The 17,274-nt window shown below is 45.4% G+C and overlaps 2 protein-coding genes across 3 annotated transcripts in view; one reads left to right on the top strand and one right to left on the bottom strand.

Annotated features, from left to right (window-relative positions):
• Positions 1–17,274, top strand: part of LOC142769297 (uncharacterized) — a 215,092-nt gene that overhangs the window by 149,861 nt on the left and 47,957 nt on the right. The gene's annotated exons all lie outside the window — the stretch shown is intronic.
• LOC119165199 (juvenile hormone acid O-methyltransferase) lies at positions 709–15,886 on the bottom strand. 2 transcript variants are annotated; one of them, XM_075871055.1, is made up of 5 exons: positions 15,714–15,886; positions 6,633–6,726; positions 5,253–5,845; positions 3,401–3,560; positions 709–1,014 (listed from the first exon to the last, which is right to left on the bottom strand). In XM_075871055.1, the coding sequence occupies exons 1-5, from the start codon at positions 15,771–15,773 to the stop codon at positions 851–853; spliced, it is 1,071 nt and encodes a 356-aa protein (XP_075727170.1). In that variant the 5' UTR covers positions 15,774–15,886; the 3' UTR covers positions 709–850. The 2 variants fall into 2 exon arrangements, with proteins under 2 accessions (XP_075727170.1, XP_075727172.1); XM_075871057.1 differs by lacking the exon at positions 15,714–15,886 and adding an exon at positions 7,408–7,536.

Here is a 17,274-nt window from a genome sequence, read left to right as displayed (position 1 = left end):
ATTTTGGCTTGTGAAACCACGGAATTTATGTTCTGGTGCGCATGCCCGAAATAGCAGAATGCACACGTCCAACATATTTCCGGCAAAAATAGTAGCGTTAAAAAAGCAAGTCCGCTTACCGACACGTCAGCCCCAGCGACAACCCAGATTCACGAATATTTCATGTCACCGAATGCTGCTCGCGCATTCATATTTCTGCCTTGAAACATTCGCACATCGGCAGGAGAAATAGTGTGTAATACGTGGCAACTAACCACGCAATCGGTTCAAGAAGAAAAAGTTTCGAAACAAATGCTTAAAATTTTTTTGGCCTCGTATCACTCGTGCATCCAAATAAACTGAATTCTTGAATTAGTGTATCTGTTAGTCCGCTCCACCCAGCAGAAGAGTCTGGACGCATGGTCACAAACTGCGTTCTTTGATCATTACCGCCCGGATGATGAAAGAACGCATGTCCTGCTTTACTCGCGAAGGTCCCCTCCTGCTCCTATTACGATGAAGTTTTAGCGCGATGGAGACGGTCGGCTCCTCTCATCTCACCTTTAGTAGCATTCGTCAGCAGCGTTTGCGAATTTCCTATCGCACGTACAACGTACGATGCGTGGGGTGGTTCATCGGTTCATACTTTAAATACATGGAACATGCAGGTGACGGTGAAGATACACGTGAGAGCCCACATAATTGACAACGCAATAAAGGTTGAACCAGTTTGATAAAAGAAAATAAAATATTTTACTAAAAACTTGGCAACTAAACTGCACATTTATAAAAAGGCTTGTCATCTGTACTGATATCTACCCAATCCATGCGACATGCCCGTCCTGCAGTTTGGGTCCAAGTGCTTGTCGTTCTAGCTCTTCGACTTTGAGGCCTTGATGATGTACATGCGAAATCGTGATGGGTCTGTCTGTGGTCCGTGAAGTTTGCGGACGATTGCAGTGACGTCATCCCTCAGCTGCTTCCTCTCGTCGTCGGTAACGAGCTGGTTTATTGGAACGATGCTCATGTGGAGTCCTGCAGTAACAGCCCGAATAATTACCCAGCGCAACCCAATTTGAAAAACACGGCATTTCAGCGGAAGATATAGGTGAGGGGAGGGGCAAGTTGCTCAATAAACCTATCTGGACAGAGAGCGAGAATGTTAGAATAACAATTAATGGTTAATCGAATAAAATTATGAACAATGTCCCCGAAGGGAACCTCAATAAGGTGCGACGCAGCAGCGGTAAGCACGGCATTGACCCGGTTGAAACGGGTGTCGACACGGGTGCTAGAAGAAAGGTTTGAAGCGAAACACGTTGTAGCATTTACCAAAGTAAAAGTTTGAAACGCAAAGATACGGAAGGCGAGTTGGGTTTCGTGCAAGTTTCATCGAAGATACACGAGCCGAAAGAGTGTTGGCACTCGACGCACTCTCAAGCGTTGCGGGTGGTGGAGAGGGTGAAGTGAGAGAGAAACGTGCTGCGAGTGGATGCAGGATCTGGCAGCTGTGGGCACTGGGGTGAGTGTGCAGCGGGAGAGAGAGGGAGTGACGCCAGCGCGCGCCTGCGAGAAAAGCGTGCGAGGGGAGCGCGACAACGCGCAGCTGTGGCGTGACCTACTTGGCACCGCTGTAACACCTGTGGTGAGGGGAACGCGTTGCGGTGCGTTCGTACGGACGCACGTACGTACGTACGAGGCTACAAGCGTGAGGCAAAGAGCTTCTTCACATATAGAAAATTATTTGGAGAATAATGTGGCTTCGCTGAGGCGTCGTTAGTACCAGATTCCATAACCAGGAGATGGACGCATTGGGGGGTTCCCCCCATAGCTCCTCAGAAATGTTTCAATTATGTATGTGTATATGTACACGCACACGTGTCAACACACCCACGAACTAATATAACAACATGACGAACAATCAAACACTCTGCCTACCCGCCCACCACCGAAAATTCTCGCTACGAGCCTTGGACCCTTAGGGCAAAGTGCTCTCAAAAGGAGCAACGCTCAGTTCCCGTCGTCAAGACCTCAAGCAATTGCCGCAGCCTCGGTTCGAGTGGATAACCATGTTCAACGAACGATTTTGTATTAATGCAACGTAATTAACCGCAGCACGCCCTTTTTCCCGCGGTGTTCTCGTGTTGTCGTACTTTTATTCCTTCGCATAACGTGCTTGCGCACGTTGAGCAAAAAGATAAGGCCAGCAGCACGGCGCAAAATAATAATAAAAAAAACTGGGGGACCCTAAAGCTTTGTGTTTAGGAGTAGAACGTCATAGCGATGACCTGTTTTTAGTGCGTATTTCAAACGCTTAGTGCGCTGAAAACTTTTCGAACTTGTCATGCACCCACTACGTGGCCTTCAGGAAATAGACACAGTTGCGTGTGTGCCTTTTGTAGTGGGTGACCGGCATCACAACATGAAGTCATTATGATAGTCACATGCTTTGACGCCCGCTTGCAATTGGCTTTTCTATCACGCAATATTGCTGCGATATTTCTTGTATTGTGAAGCATGCGTACAGGACGCATGCATTGGTGAAGCACGAAAGTTACTTTCTCTGCATTTCCAAGCAGAGGAAGTTAATTTCATTGCATTCACAAGTAGACTCGTGTCCTCGTGGTCGAACAACCGCTTGCCACACAGCCAACCCGGGTTCGATCCCCGCTGTGACCCAGCATTTTTCACTGTTTTTTATATTTTCATTGTTCTAGATTTTTCGGTCACGCGTAGAATGATGATTTTAGCTCGCAACCAACAATGCCGGAATTTCAGGGGAACGAGCTATTTAACGCTATGGCGTCAAAAATCGCAACAAAATTAAGCCCCAGGGCTAGTCGATGACGTGGATGAACCACAAAACGCCGGTACACACATGGTCAAAAAACGCTGCTCGTTGAAACTCGTGTCCTAGTTGGTTTACCACATTGGTTTACCACTAAAAAAGAAAAAAAGTACGGCATGTCTTGCCAATACAAGTATAACGTGGCAATACGACTGTGTTACCGTGGAATATCTGATCATGGACCTACAAGTCATAGTGATGCACCGGGAATGATTTCTGAACGGGATACTCTCCAAATCACCCAGAATGTAGCACAAAAATGACATGTTTTGGATTCTTCAAAGTTTTACGGTCTGTAATTCTGACCATCAAATTTCCTGAGTGATCGTTTACTTTGGAGGCTAGCATATAGCACCACATGACTCAATCACTCGGAAACTTGAAAAACGCAGCTTAATTCTTCAATCAATGCGATGGTCTACCTGAGTGGATACTAGCTGCATGAGAGAGCTCATTTGTTACATCTTCGTTTTACAATGACATACACCAGAACACATGAGCTCGCCAAAGTTCTACGTGCACTCATAATGGGTTTCTCCCATTTACATCATCAGTATTTCAAACGCCTCTCACCGATTATGTCCGCCTCAGTCCAGCCGTCGAAGGTTGCCAACCTTGGTATTGCGAAGATGCTGGGCAAAAGTCCGGCGTCGTTCAGCAAGAAGCGCATGTAATCGATCTGTTCTTGTTTGTCCTCCATATACTCACAGGGAGCGATGTATGCCAACAGTTGCTGCGCATGCATCATAAGCACATTAAGCAGACACCTCTGTGTTTTCGCGCACTTCCCTGAACCACCACTCAGAATTACTAAAGGAGAAGCTCGTGAATTCTACATCCAGTTTACTAGGTAAGAACAGGTATTTGTAACATCAAAATAACTAAATGAAGTATTTATTATAAACGTGGCATGAAATATCTATGAAAGGCCATAGTGCGCAGGAAGGTGGAAGCCTTAACATAATAAAATTGCTTGAACATGAGGTGTTGTTAGACATGACATTAGGAAAAGTTTTGTTTGTCTTTAGCAACGCACCGAGTGTGGCTGCTATGAAGGAGACAAGACAATTTGCGTTGACGTTGCATGGTTCCAATGACACCATAATTTTTCATCTTCTAGAAGAATATTTATAGCAGACTCAGCCCTAAATTCTTCATTGACGCAGGCTGGCAGCGTTCTCAGGAGGTCCAAAATCATACAAGTTAAGTTAAAATGATCCTTCGAAAGTGGAATACATGGCCTGCTTTTCAAGTTTTCAGAAACCACGAAAATGTGCGCATTCAATTGAATTGTATCGTACCGTGCTTATTGACTGAAAATGTTTATTTTATTCAATTAAAGACATTCGATTTCAAAATCAGGCACGTGTGTCTGACTCTGAAAATACATTGATATGAACATTAACTGCCGCTTCCTGTGTTAAGGCGGCGCTTGCGTTTTGCATCGATGACTTTGTTAGAATGTTTGTAAAAAGTGTACGCGTAGATTATAAGTGAGTACGCGTATAAATGAGCCTGATGTACTTGTATAAGTGAGCAGATTTTCAACATGCCGTCAGTAAGCATTGAGCGTGCCGCCTCCGTATTCGTCCCACAACTTCCCCTTGCGCGGGCTTGAAGTTCTGCCTAAAGAACATTTGCTCAGCTTACACCGTCACACAAGGCTGGGTCACAGCAGAACTGCAGCTGGACCTGGCTTTCGCTAGGCTTTATCCCTTTCACATGTCTCTTTCCCACGCCTCGCTATGCTACACTATAGTATCCATGACTACATGCTTCCTCTTTTATTTAGTAATGTGGTGCACAAGTTGGACAAACCCGTGTATTCACCACACTGGTTCACAAAGAATCGCTCAGAACTCACGGGTTACAGACTGCGGTGACGAGTTGCACATTGCAGCTTTTCTGGTTAACCATCTGCGCGGAGTGCTTGGGTGGTGCTTGAGCACCTGTCGATTTTTATTTATGATAATTTTCGGCCTAAAGCACAAGGCAGACGTCGACTGTTACAGCCCTGATGTAAAACTGTCACTTGGTCGTGACGGTATAAAAATCAAAACACAGCCGGTTAAATATTAAACGCTCAATTAGGCAAAATAGTAATCATTAAAAAAGGTACTCTCAAAGTACAGCAAAAGCAGCAAGCACATACGTCAGTCATTCTATCAGCGGCTAGGCAAGTAACCACGCATACACGCCGCATCGTAGATTTCAGTGTTATCGTTCGCACCTGCGTTAGTTATATAATAAACTACTGTTCTCGTTGAGCGTGCATTCTTATCGGATGATTCTAAAGTAATCGTAAACGTTTTGAAACGTTCTGGTGCAACCTGCGTAAGGCAGTTGTTAGGTGTGTAACGAGCCAGTTAGACTAAAACAGAAGCGGCGTACGTAGAAATACCTAAATAGAAAGGCAAGAGCTAACCTCCGAATACTTTGACCAGCGGTTCATCTTAGCCAACAGTTGCCAGCCCGCAGTTGCCGGGTTGGAGGCCGGAAAGAGCAGCAAGCATTCTCCTCCAGGCGCCAGGAGGCTGGCTATGTTCTTCAACGCGACGTCCTGGTTCTTCACCCAGTGCAGACAGTAGAAGGAGTAGACCCGGTGGAACTGACCGTTGCGACCAAGGAATTCTGTGACGTCAGCCGAGATGTCGAGCTGCTGGTAGTCAATCTTGACGTGGGCAGAGTACCGCTTCGCATAGTCGATCATGTCTTGAGACCAGTCCGTGGCCACGATTCGTCGACAGGGCAAACAACGGGGCAGCAGGCAATCCCGAGTGAAGTCGCCGGTGCCGCAGCCGACGTCGAGGAACTGCATCTTCTCGTGGCAGCCCTGCAGGAATGTCGGCTGGCAGAAGTCGAGCACGAAGTTGCTGTCCTTCCTTTGAAGCCTGTTGTTGTGGGCGTACTGTCCAGCCCGGAAGCGGGGAGCCGTCACGGAGCTGACTTCTATGTTTCTGCTGTGCAGTTCCGCTAGAAGTTCCCTTAGCGGCACCTTTGTGGATTTGAGGCGGCTCGCTGGAAATGATCACGGCAACTCATCGACGCTGCACACAGATTCTACATCACCAAGCACCGAACAATTATGTGTTTTGCTGTTGCAAAATGAAGTTCTGGGGATTGTAAGTTAAACGGCACAAATATGACTGACGAGTGGGTTTAAAGTCCCACGCTAACATCTGCTGTTGACACTACTCCATCGCCCGTAACGTTATATGCCACTGAGAACCATAACGCTGCATTAGTATATATGCGATAGCTTTCTCCACCTCTCTTACGTTTACATTCCTACTTGCCCAGGGCCGTACGAGAAGGCTTTGGTACGACGAGTTGGCGTACTGTATTGTGCACATAATCAATCCTGTGCGAGCACGGGGCAGCAGGAACGCGATGAAATGTTTGCTGCTGTGTCCTAAGTAATGACAACGTTCTTGAATAAATTATTTGATTAAAAACTTAGCCTATAGTATTACCTGGAGTTTTATGCGCCTAAATCATGCTGTGATTACGAGTCACGCCTCAGTGAAGTGCTACGGAAAGTTTGACCATCGGATGAAGTGCTCTCACATCGCACAGTACACATGCCTCCAACATTTTCCCTCCATCTAAATCCAACTGCCACGGCTGGAGTCGAACCCTCGACCACGACCTTTGAGTGAGCGGTTGTGCGCCAGAACCACTACACAACCGTGAGGAGTACAGCTTACCCTGATGGCTCTAAATGATACGTTTCATTCATCACGGCTTCTAAATTTGCATTCTTTAATACGAAAATGATTTCAGCACGTAAACTTCCTGGACTCACCTGACTTTCTTGCACATTGCGATAACTGGCTTAGAAGTGCAGCGCTTATGTTCTTCAACGGGGCTGCGACGGGAAACATTCCTGAGGTAGTGGGCTGAAACAGCAAAACAAAGTCATCGTTGAAATTTTTCATGCACAATGTACCATTGAAGCAAGTCAATGCGCATTTATGGCTGCTGCTGTCATCCTGGAAGGTATAGTGGCACCGAGTATAAAAAAAGCGAGCGATAGCAAAAAAATGTTTGGACGGCTGCACAATTGATTGAACTGAGGTCGACCTATTTGCAACCAAAGGTACCTCAAACAGTACAACCTCAGACAGTACAGACAGTACCTCAGACAGTACAACCTCAGACAGTACAACCAAAGGTACCTCAAAACAAAAATTCACCAAAGATGGTTAGAAGGTGGCTAGTACACTGTTCGCGCGTGTCTTGAATATTTATACGTATGCAAAATAAAGTGCGTACTCCAAATATACTCGATGATCATCAACTAGTAGAGGAACACTCGTTTTCTCTGGTTGCCACATCTTCTAAGACAACCAAGCTTCAAATAACACGAGCACAGCACAAGAAATGAAAGTGCCGCAATGGGCAGTGTGCTGATTCTTCTCGAGTCCTGGGCCATGGTGCTTCTTTCAATTGCCCACCAACCACACTGCTTGGAATTAGCCAGTATTGACAAGTGCAAAAAAGTCTCAGCCAATGCATGAGTTGGTGCTTGTTCTACGCTACCATCGACAACAAACCGACGCCCCTGAAAACATACGTACCGAAGCGTCAACTGCGACAACTTTTAAGAGCCAAAGAAAAGGCCGCAAACTGCCCAGACTGCAGACAACTTTTGAATCGCGCTGCAATTTTCAATGCTCTGCCACTACGGGAGAGTCAGTACATTTAACATGCGCGGTTGGGACTGTTGCGTCAAACCGCACTTTCTTCACCGCACTTGTTTTCACCACACTTTTTTTATATAGCTTGTGACATGGCGATGCTAATCTGCCACGCGATGCAATGTCACAGTAGAAAGGTAAAGTCAGAAAGTAATCATATCAGTACAAGCCGATAAATGACCTCAGAAGAATGTGCCACGTGTCAGAGATGCGTGCCAGCTAACGGAACAGGACGTCAGTAAAGCCCCCAAACTTCGTAAAAGTACCGCCATCTGCTCTCCCCCTCGCCGCCTCATCTCTGGTGCGTTGCTTTTTTTCTTTCGCTTGCGACAATGGCGCCCCCTGTAACGCGCCACGAGCTTGCTTAGGCGGGCAGAGGAGGAAGCGGCGCAGACCGAAAGAACGCTGTACTTTTTCTTTGTAAAAGTACCGCAATCTTATTTTCCCCTCGCCGCCTCCTCTCCGGCGCGTTGCTTTTTTTTTTTCTTTCGCTTGTGACAGTGGCGCCCCCTGTAACGCGCCACGAGCTTGCTTCGGCGGAGAGAGGAGGAAGCGGCGCAGACCGAAATAACGCTGTACTTTTCCGAAGGTATAGGGGCTTTAGACGTCAGCGCTGCTCAGCGCTCACGTGTCAGTGGGACTTGGGTGACGTCACGCGGACGCATTTGGCCCTTATTTAAGCCGCCACCAGACGAACATGTCGCAACAAAGCAATCTGTGTGAAGCTCTTGCACTAAAGCCATGGATGATAGTATATAAAATTTCACGTGTCGAAACCATAATACGATCCCAGCTTTCGGTCTTCATCGAAACCAACGACTTCCGGGTCAGAAGTCGAGCACAAGCACAGCAAGATGCGATCTAATTAACTGCATGTTACTGCTACGTATGGTGTATACAATTGTGTTTATATCTACGCGTCCATAATCGAGGGGCAACAAAGCGGTGTCGTTGCACTGTTTTGTCGTAGGGCGTTTAAAGAAAAATGAAGCATGTACAGCTTCACCAGAATACTGCTGCTATAGCATCGAGCGTTTGCCCCGTTGTACGAATCGGATTATTACGCTTTTCTAAACGCTTCGTATGACACGTGTGCACCATGGCGACATCGTAACGCTACTCGATCATACCATTGTGGGGGACATTCAATCGATTTCAATTTTTTTCATGCCACTTTCCTTTCGACATAACTGCTAGCAGGCCACCATCTGCGTAGGTTACTTCAGTGTCTTAGTGGAGCTAGTCAATGTCACTTTACGACTGTTTTTTTTTCGGCCTGGCTCAAACATGTTATGCACTACATGTTTTCCCGTTTGATTTCATTGAAGAGCCGGCTAAATTAGCTGGAGCTTGGAATAAATTTAGCAGAAACACGTCTACAGCTACTCAAGCATGTATATTAGCACCACTACTGTTGAGTACTCTTTCCGTCCAGCTCAGCTTCACGTCAGCTAAACGAAAATTGCACTTATCGGTGCCCCTTTTAAAGCACAGCTCTCAGGTGAACGCTCCTGCGTTCAGAGGGGTCGCCGCTGTTGGCTGGCGTCTGTGTAACTCGATAGAGCGGACGAGGACGAAAGAGTCGATATCACAAACCATTGGCATCTAACTTCTCTTTCTTCCTCTTTCACTAGCACTGGGCCTTCGGTCAAGGTCCGTGCGCTTGCAAAGCAGGCACTGCGACTGTCTTCACTAGGCAGGTGACGTCTGCAATTCATAGAGTGATGTGCATAGCACCGTAGTGCTGTCGGCGTTTCGTTTGGTTTACGACGCCTACACTGCACCTAACATTGGAGCGCGGGTTTCTCCTGCACTAATATTCTACACAATATACATTGCTACAACTGTGAACATCCAAAACATCAAACACAGTTGACATTGCCCCAGCAGGACGCCGCACTCGGAGTTCGCATTAGACAGTTTAGACAGTATCGTAATCATCACTGATATTTTTTTTTCATTTGACGGTAACATACAGCCAACTAGCCTGCCTAATCAAGTCATTAAGTATGGTTTCATGGCATCTATTGCATTCAACACTCTAAAAAGTGATCGAGTGATCGGACGGGCCTGCAACATTTCCGCCTTCTTAGAAAATGCAGCCGCGGTTCGATCCCGCGACCTGCGGATGAGCAGCCGAGTACCTAAACTAGGCACTAGACCTACGCGGCAGGGCTGATGCTTAGTGTTGCCTGCGTCATTAATATTTTTCTTTGTGTACTGTTGTAACAACACCGGTTTTATCAATATCTTCTCTCTGCTCTTCTATTCCAAGTACTGCAACCACCTGTTGTTTATCACTACTGCTGATTAGTTCGTGCTTGCACGTTCATTCAGGGTGTCTGAAAAATGAAGCGGTCCCGCGTATGCTGTGGGGTCAGTATTCCAACCTTTCATTACATTGTGCTCAGTTCTTCGTGTATTGTGAGTATGTTGTGCTGCAGTGGACATGCACCCAAAGAAAGGGTCGAGTAAAAAGGACGTCTTTTTGTGCCACAACAATAACCGTCATCTATATTGCGTTCCATCCTTGTGCTATCGCCCCGCGCCCGGCACTTTCAGGTCACTACCAACATGCGCGTTATCGGCGTAACATAACCTTCTTGACAGGAAAGAGGCCAGCGCCGCGTTTTGAAGAAAAGAATTGCGCAAGCGGCCGCATGATGATTATTGTTGTGGAACACAAAATGACACCATTTTTTACACAATCTTCTTTAGAGTGATTTGCCTCCTCCTAATGCCAAGATAATTTCTGCAGCATGTTTCCGTTCTGGCGCACTCTTGTCGCGACAAGAAAATGGAACGCAGTGCCACGCCTTGACGGAGTTGGTTGCTGTGCTCTAACGACACAAGACGTGCGAATAGATAGCTTGCTGAAAACGTCATGGACGCAGCTTCATAACGTACCGGATCACCAACGTGGCGGCTTTGATGGCGTAAAAAAAGCATGATCACATTGCGCTTGACTTGCTTAAGTATGATAACGACATGGTCACATTGCTGTTGGCCTCTGTGCGCTAATAATGAAATAACTTGGAAGTGATGTAATGATAACCTTAACGCAACGTCACAAACATGGCGTCCTACCACGCAGCGCACCAACATGGCGATTTGTGTGATGTCAGGGCAAGCGATTTAGATATATGCGTATACTATAGTGTGGGCCTATAGACGTTGTTTTGTGGACTCGGAGCAGGAACGTCAATGCCATTGGGCTAGAGAGACTGAATCCTTAATCGTTTGTAACCGAAGGCTCGAAAACGCATTGCCGTTCTAATCACCCGATCACTGGGCCACAGCTTCCTGCTTTACCGGCTGCCTTGTTCTGGACTTACTTCAACTAGAACAAGACAGCCATGGCCTGTAGATCTCTCCACATCTGTGGGTGTCATCGCCACTGCGACGGCTGCGCACATTTTGAAACGATGCATGTTTAGCAAATAGTTTATCAATTTCAAATCGTTTTATCATTATTGTTTTATCAATTGCAAACTGTTTTATCATGTTCACTTGGTCACTGCTTTTTTCTCATATTATTCTTCCCTCTATTTTGAAACCTATAAGTACCCGTCCCTATACACAGTAGTATGCCAGCGCTAACTAGACGCCGGAAAAGCGTGTTTTTCTTTTAATAAAGAGTTCCTCTCTCTGTCTCTTAAAGTTTTCCCATGGTTACTCCATGATACCAGACCTATCACCGATACTTGACCTGCACTGTCTTCGCACAGACGCAGTTTCGATGGGACAAATATTTAAATAATCTATTCTGTCATTAAACTATTCCTGTCATCTGAATACCGCAAGCACCTGCACTCCGGTCCAACGCTGGGTGGACAATGCTTGAAAGAGAAGAAACAGTCATAAGATCAGTATACACCACAGAATTCTTCAGAAAAAAAAACGTTCTGCTCCCACAACAATTTTTTTTGCTTCAGTCTGCTATTCATTCTCTGCCATCATTGAAAGACAGATGAACAAGTCTTCTGCTTTCTGGACAGTACGTGATTCGCTTTCTGAAGTCTCCATGGCGTCTTTGCCGGCGCTGCGCAAGTTATCACGTGAACATGTCACAAGCCCGAGGCAGGGCTCACTACAACAGTCATTTGATTCGTAAACATCTCTCAAGTTTCTTTTTATTTACTGCCATCAGCCATTCTCATGACAGTTCCGGCGCTTTTAGGCTTCACCCATTGCCAAATATCCCACACAGCAAATGATGCTGAAATGTTTTACCAGGAGATTTATGGCCTATTAAGGTATAAAACGTACTAATGATATTGCATGTAATGCACTCAGTAATTGTATGGTTGACCAGCTGTAAAAGCTCAGTGAATAATGTGTATCTGTTAAAAGGACAGACAACCACTCAGAACACGAATTGTAATAAGCCCACTAACGGAAAGATTGCCTATGTATTTTCTAAAATGAAGGCTGTTTTTAATTGTTAAACTTGGTTTCGTATATTTATTTTTCCTACAAAGTTACTTTTGGCTCTTCACGCAACAAAAGAAAAGCGAAACTGCGTTTGTTGGCGATCACGTGATTACTTTGTGATTTACGCAATTGTTTGCATATTAGCGCTTAAATGCATCGAAAGTTTTATTAATTTTTTTTCTTAAAATGTGCTGGTGTGCCTTCGTTTGCACTGAACACAATATTAGCGCTGCCTTTCGTTGACGTCCGATCCGATGCCCATGAGCAGCAGCGTGAGCGTTTTCCCCAGAGGGCCCAGCGACATCTGCCGATGAGTTGAATTACGAAGAGCACCTCGCGGCATCCGCGATTAGCTCCGGAAACGCGTTGCCGCAATTTATCGCGAATACCACGAGTGTCTCGCTCGAGATTCCGTAAAGAGACCCCGCGTGGTGACGAGTGTTCGGAAAGCTTATTCAACCTGCTTCGAACATTCGAAAATGGTTGAAAATTTCAGTACGTAGGCAGTTAACTAGTTTCGCTCACGCCTGTGAAAGCGGAATTTCAAGATTAATGTGAGGAGGGCTATCGGTCTCATTATGGCTTCACGGCATTGCTGGAGGGCGCCTTCGCCCACTTTAGAAGCTTTCCAGATCGAAAAATATGGAAGATATCGTAAACGTTAGTTTATGGAATAAGTAACCATAACCACAAGCATTTTAGATCAGCAGCTGCAGGAAGGAAGAAAGTTTAAGCGGAAAGACAGGGAGGTTAGCCAGTTCTTAGACCGGCTGGCTACCCTGTGCTGGGGAAAGATTCAAACACTACGCATGGTCAGCTTTCTGTTGCACTGTAAAAAAAAGAACTGTGTCGAGAAACGTTGGTTCTCAGTCCCTTTATTATCAAAACGTGAGTTCGATTCCCGGCGGTGATAGCGCATACGTTTTTCGATAAGGGCGCATTGCATAAGTAAATGTTGTACTCAGATTCCAGGTGTATCTCTACGAAGGCATCGTGTGCCTGGTATTCTTGTCGGGTTTAGGAGCATCAACTAACTATTTGAGATTTTTTTTCTTATTTACTACACTCATCTCTCTCAAAAATGCCTGTCACACCTGTCACAGACAGTGCCTGACAAGGACCCCGTGCAGAAACGGTGTGCATACTCGTCATAGCCGTTTAGTTGTCGTGTATTCGTTAACGTTAATTCGCCGCTGTAGTTTCATTGTCGTTACGCTGTCTTAGTCACACCTACACCATCGCATGCCAATTTTATAGTGCTCGCATCACTTACGATGCGCCACACGTTCTCGTTGAGACGCTTCGCAGCGAAAATGCGTCGCAGTGAAAGTGTGCTCGCAGATACCGGGTGTTTCGAAAAAGACGTCCAAAGTCCTTTAAAATCTGGAAATTATCACTGCCTTCAGAATTTTGTTCTTCAGACGTAGGTATATTAATATCATCAAAGGCATCATAGGGACGGTAAGGAAGAAAATCAAAAGAATTAACTTTTAATTCAACCGAATTCAGCGTCTTTCATCATTGAACATGGTAAATTTTATTAGGCCACAATAATTAGCAGCCGCTTTTTCAATATCTCAAAGCTGGGATGAGTTTGCATGAAGAACTTGAATTCACTCTTTTGGCAGAACTACCCAACTCTATTATTTAAAAAGTTCATTCATTTAACTTTCTAAATTACTATTCCAGATCATGTCCTTCACCGCATCAATAATTCTGAAAGCAGTAATCAAATAGCGTTTTTTTCTGGTTTTTGAGGGTTTTCGACACAATTGGTGAAACGCGCGGTGTACCATTCACGATTGACCAGTCACAATTGACGTAAACAGCACTAAAATCTTGGCGTATTTTTGCACACATCGTGGAATGTCCTATTTCTATTGCCACTCATAAACAGTTGGACCTGGCTATGGTTTCTCGTGTATTTCATTTATTTTCTGTTGTATCAAAATGTGAGATTTATTTGTTTATTTATTTATTTATTTATTCATTCGTTCGTTAAATAACTGTACGACTGGTTGTCCAGCCCATCAATCAGTCAGTCATACACAATAATGCAATTACAAATTGATTGAAATGCAGAAAGCAGAGCCAGGTAGATCTAGGTCCAGGATGGTCGGTCGGTCGGTCGGTCGGTCGGTCGGTTGATCGGTCAGTAGGCGGAACAGGCAACAATGTTACCACGGCAGCACTCTACCCCGCTTCAGATTGGCCTGGTTCTATCGCCTCAGTGTCGTGATACCATGCTAGTTATTCAAATGTAGTGCCTATCGGGTAACCGATATGGGCTCGAAGTGTTGTAAAAGACGACCTGCACTTATCTACACGACGGGTACACATTACGCGGCTGCAGAGTGCAAGAGCACTGCCACTCTAAAGCTTTTTTCTGTCCAACGCAAAAGAAAAAAACTGCCACTCAGCAGTTTAGAAAATATCTAGGTTCACCAAGTGACGCACCAGATATCTGTTCAGCAGCCGAGCTGCTTATGCGGGCTCTAGAAACTTTGGTGTTCCGGACCAATCCAATAAGGAGAAGTGGTCATCCACAATCAAGAGACCCGATGTCCAGGAGCTGTCCAGTAGGCCCACGATGTGGTGGTCGGGCTTGGCCTGACTGTCCCTTCGTGGGAGCAGCCCGCTGCGCGTAGTCGTGCACCTCCGGACATACAATAAAGTTTCGCACGCATCCATCCATCCGCAAAAAAACCTCAGGTGGGTACGCGCCCCACAACAGAATATGGCAGTGGCAAACTTAGCTCGGCCAATAGAAGCAAATGAAACACTTAAAAAAGAGGGAGAGAGGAAGATAAATAAAAAAAGAGAGAAAACGAAACAAAGAGGAAGTAGAGAGAGGTTAAGTGAATATAAACATACAGATATAAAGAGAGAGCAATACATAAGAAGAGAGAGAAAGGAGTGAACTCGCACTATTGAAAGATAGACAAGCTAAGCAAGACCAAATGAGATGCAAATAAATGGAGGGAAACAAAGAAATAGTTCTGACAGGAAAGCAAAAGGCGTGAAGAGAGAAAGGGCGAAAATAAAAAATCCATAGAGAAAGAAGGAAAGAAATAGAAACAAATAAAAACAGCAGGTACAAAAGACATACATGAAACAAAAAAGGAAAGGGAAGAAATAAAGGAGAAGCAAAGAAGATCACAAAACTCCGCTCACCCTCAAATCTTGGCTCTACTAGTGTGAAACTGCCATGATTTTTTGCCGGGAAAAAAAGTGATACGATGCGAATCTAGCCAGGATTCATTCAGTCGGCCGCCGGGCACATAAGAGATCTGTGGTGCAGGACTGCCTTCTCCTAGCTTACATAATTGTTGTTAGTAGTCTTGCAGCCTTTAAGTATTACGGAACAATGAATTTATGTCATTTCCCGCTAGATACAATGAAAGTTACGGTCTGGTCTTTTTTATTCTTTCACGAAGCATTGCCATTGAAAAACTAAAGAGTTAGAGCGATCTTCAACAGTCAATCACAAGATTACCGTATTTACTCGCATAATAAGCGCACTTTTTTTTTCAGAAATTCCGGCTCGAAGTTAGGGGTGCGTCAATTACGCGGGGTAAAATTTTCGAAAATTTTGTCAACTCGGTTCTCGCGCTTTAAATCTGTACACTTGTCAAGTAAAAGGCGACTTTATCGTTTACCATTTAATTCAGCATAAAACAAACATACCTACGTACCTTTTAATGAACAAGCGAGAGCCGTCAACTGCACACACACACGTAAAATTTACTTACACAAAAGTCGTAGTTGTTCTTCCTTTTCCCTATTCGGAGTCCGAGTCGGAGATCACACATTCATCCTCGCCGAGCGGGGATTCGTTTTCGGTGTCCGAATCATCCGCACCCCACAACATGTCATCCCCACTCGCATCCAGTGCGTTCGAGATACCCGTCTTCTTGAAGCTTTTCCTGACGACTTCGTCTGAGGTCGCCTGCCACGCTTCCACGATCCAAGCGCACAGCATTTCCACAGGCGGCCTCTTAATCTTACCACCTGTAGCGCGGCGACAAAAAGCGCGCCGACAAAAAGCGCGCCGATTTGGGGGGTATCAGTAATTGATGGAACAGCCGTTTTTTTTTTCGCTCATGGACGCTTTTTTTTTTCAAGTTTTATTTCGACAAACACGTTGGTTAGGTCGTTGCACTTCGAATTTTTTTTATTTGCTCGTTGATTTGCCTTCTTTTTTTCTTCGGGGTACGGGGACCGCGTTCCAACTGTACCGCTGGGGGGTAGAATCGTTTCTGATCACGGCCAAGTTCGGGGTGCGCCTATTATGCGCGGAATAAAAAAAAATCGAATTTTCCGCGACCAAACTAGGGGTGCGCCTATTATGCGAGTGCGCCGATTATGCGAGTAAATACGGTATTCGACGTTAATGAAGTGTTAGACCAATCTTGGAATACGCCTGTGCTATCTGGGTCTCTGCTTAAAAAAATCAATGCAATAAGAATCCGTGCTGCAAAGTTCGTCGCGCCATCTCAGGACGGAAATAAAACGCGACGGAAAAATTGTACGGAAAGGAAACGCGAATTTAATTGGGAACTGCTTTCTTCTCTAAGGAAAGAAATTGAGACTGCAGTTCTATATCTTATTTATAGTAGCGAGTTCAAAATCTGAAGCGAAAACTATCCCAAACAATCGCACTACGTTTCTCAGCTTAATGATCGTCCTTTTAGAGTATACGTCAGTACCATACCAGGACGAACATGTTCGCAAACTCTTTCTTTGTCAGAGCTATCGTTCATTGGTACCGGCTGTGTGAAGAGCAAGTGTGCCCTTCTAATAAAGACTTGTTTATTTCTCACCTGTAACTCCTCCCTGTCATTATGCCTTTGGGCAATACAGAAAAATGTCATACGTGCTATCGGGAAACGACTGTGGTTGTCAGAGTAACCCTTGTTTTGACGCCTCTGTCACGAAATCGTCCACTTACAAGATCACCCGAATGTACGCACTCGCGTTTCGATAGCAATTATGCGTAGAATGTTTGTTTGTGACGCCAATTTTCTTGACTGTGACATTTTAGATAGCGTGTACGCGATTGCGAAAGTATTCTAGCGCAATGAATGACCACAGGTGTTTCTTGCCAAGGCAGGAATGCGCGCTTTCCAGACTCGACTCGTCAACGGGCACTTGATCGCACTAACGTTCATTTCGCGGACGCTTCTTTCATTTTATGTCTTGCCCCGCCGCGGTGGTCTAGTGGCTAAGCTACTCGGCTGCTGACCCGCAGGTCGCGGGATTGAATCCCGGCTGCGGTGGCTACATTTCCGATGGAGGCGGGAATGCTGTATG

This window comes from Rhipicephalus microplus, chromosome 8 (genome assembly GCF_043290135.1).
Source record: "Rhipicephalus microplus isolate Deutch F79 chromosome 8, USDA_Rmic, whole genome shotgun sequence".
Lineage (NCBI taxonomy): Eukaryota > Metazoa > Arthropoda > Arachnida > Ixodida > Ixodidae > Rhipicephalus > Rhipicephalus microplus.
Note: the sequence above shows the minus strand (reverse complement) of the source record. Positions and strands in the feature narration are given on the sequence as shown.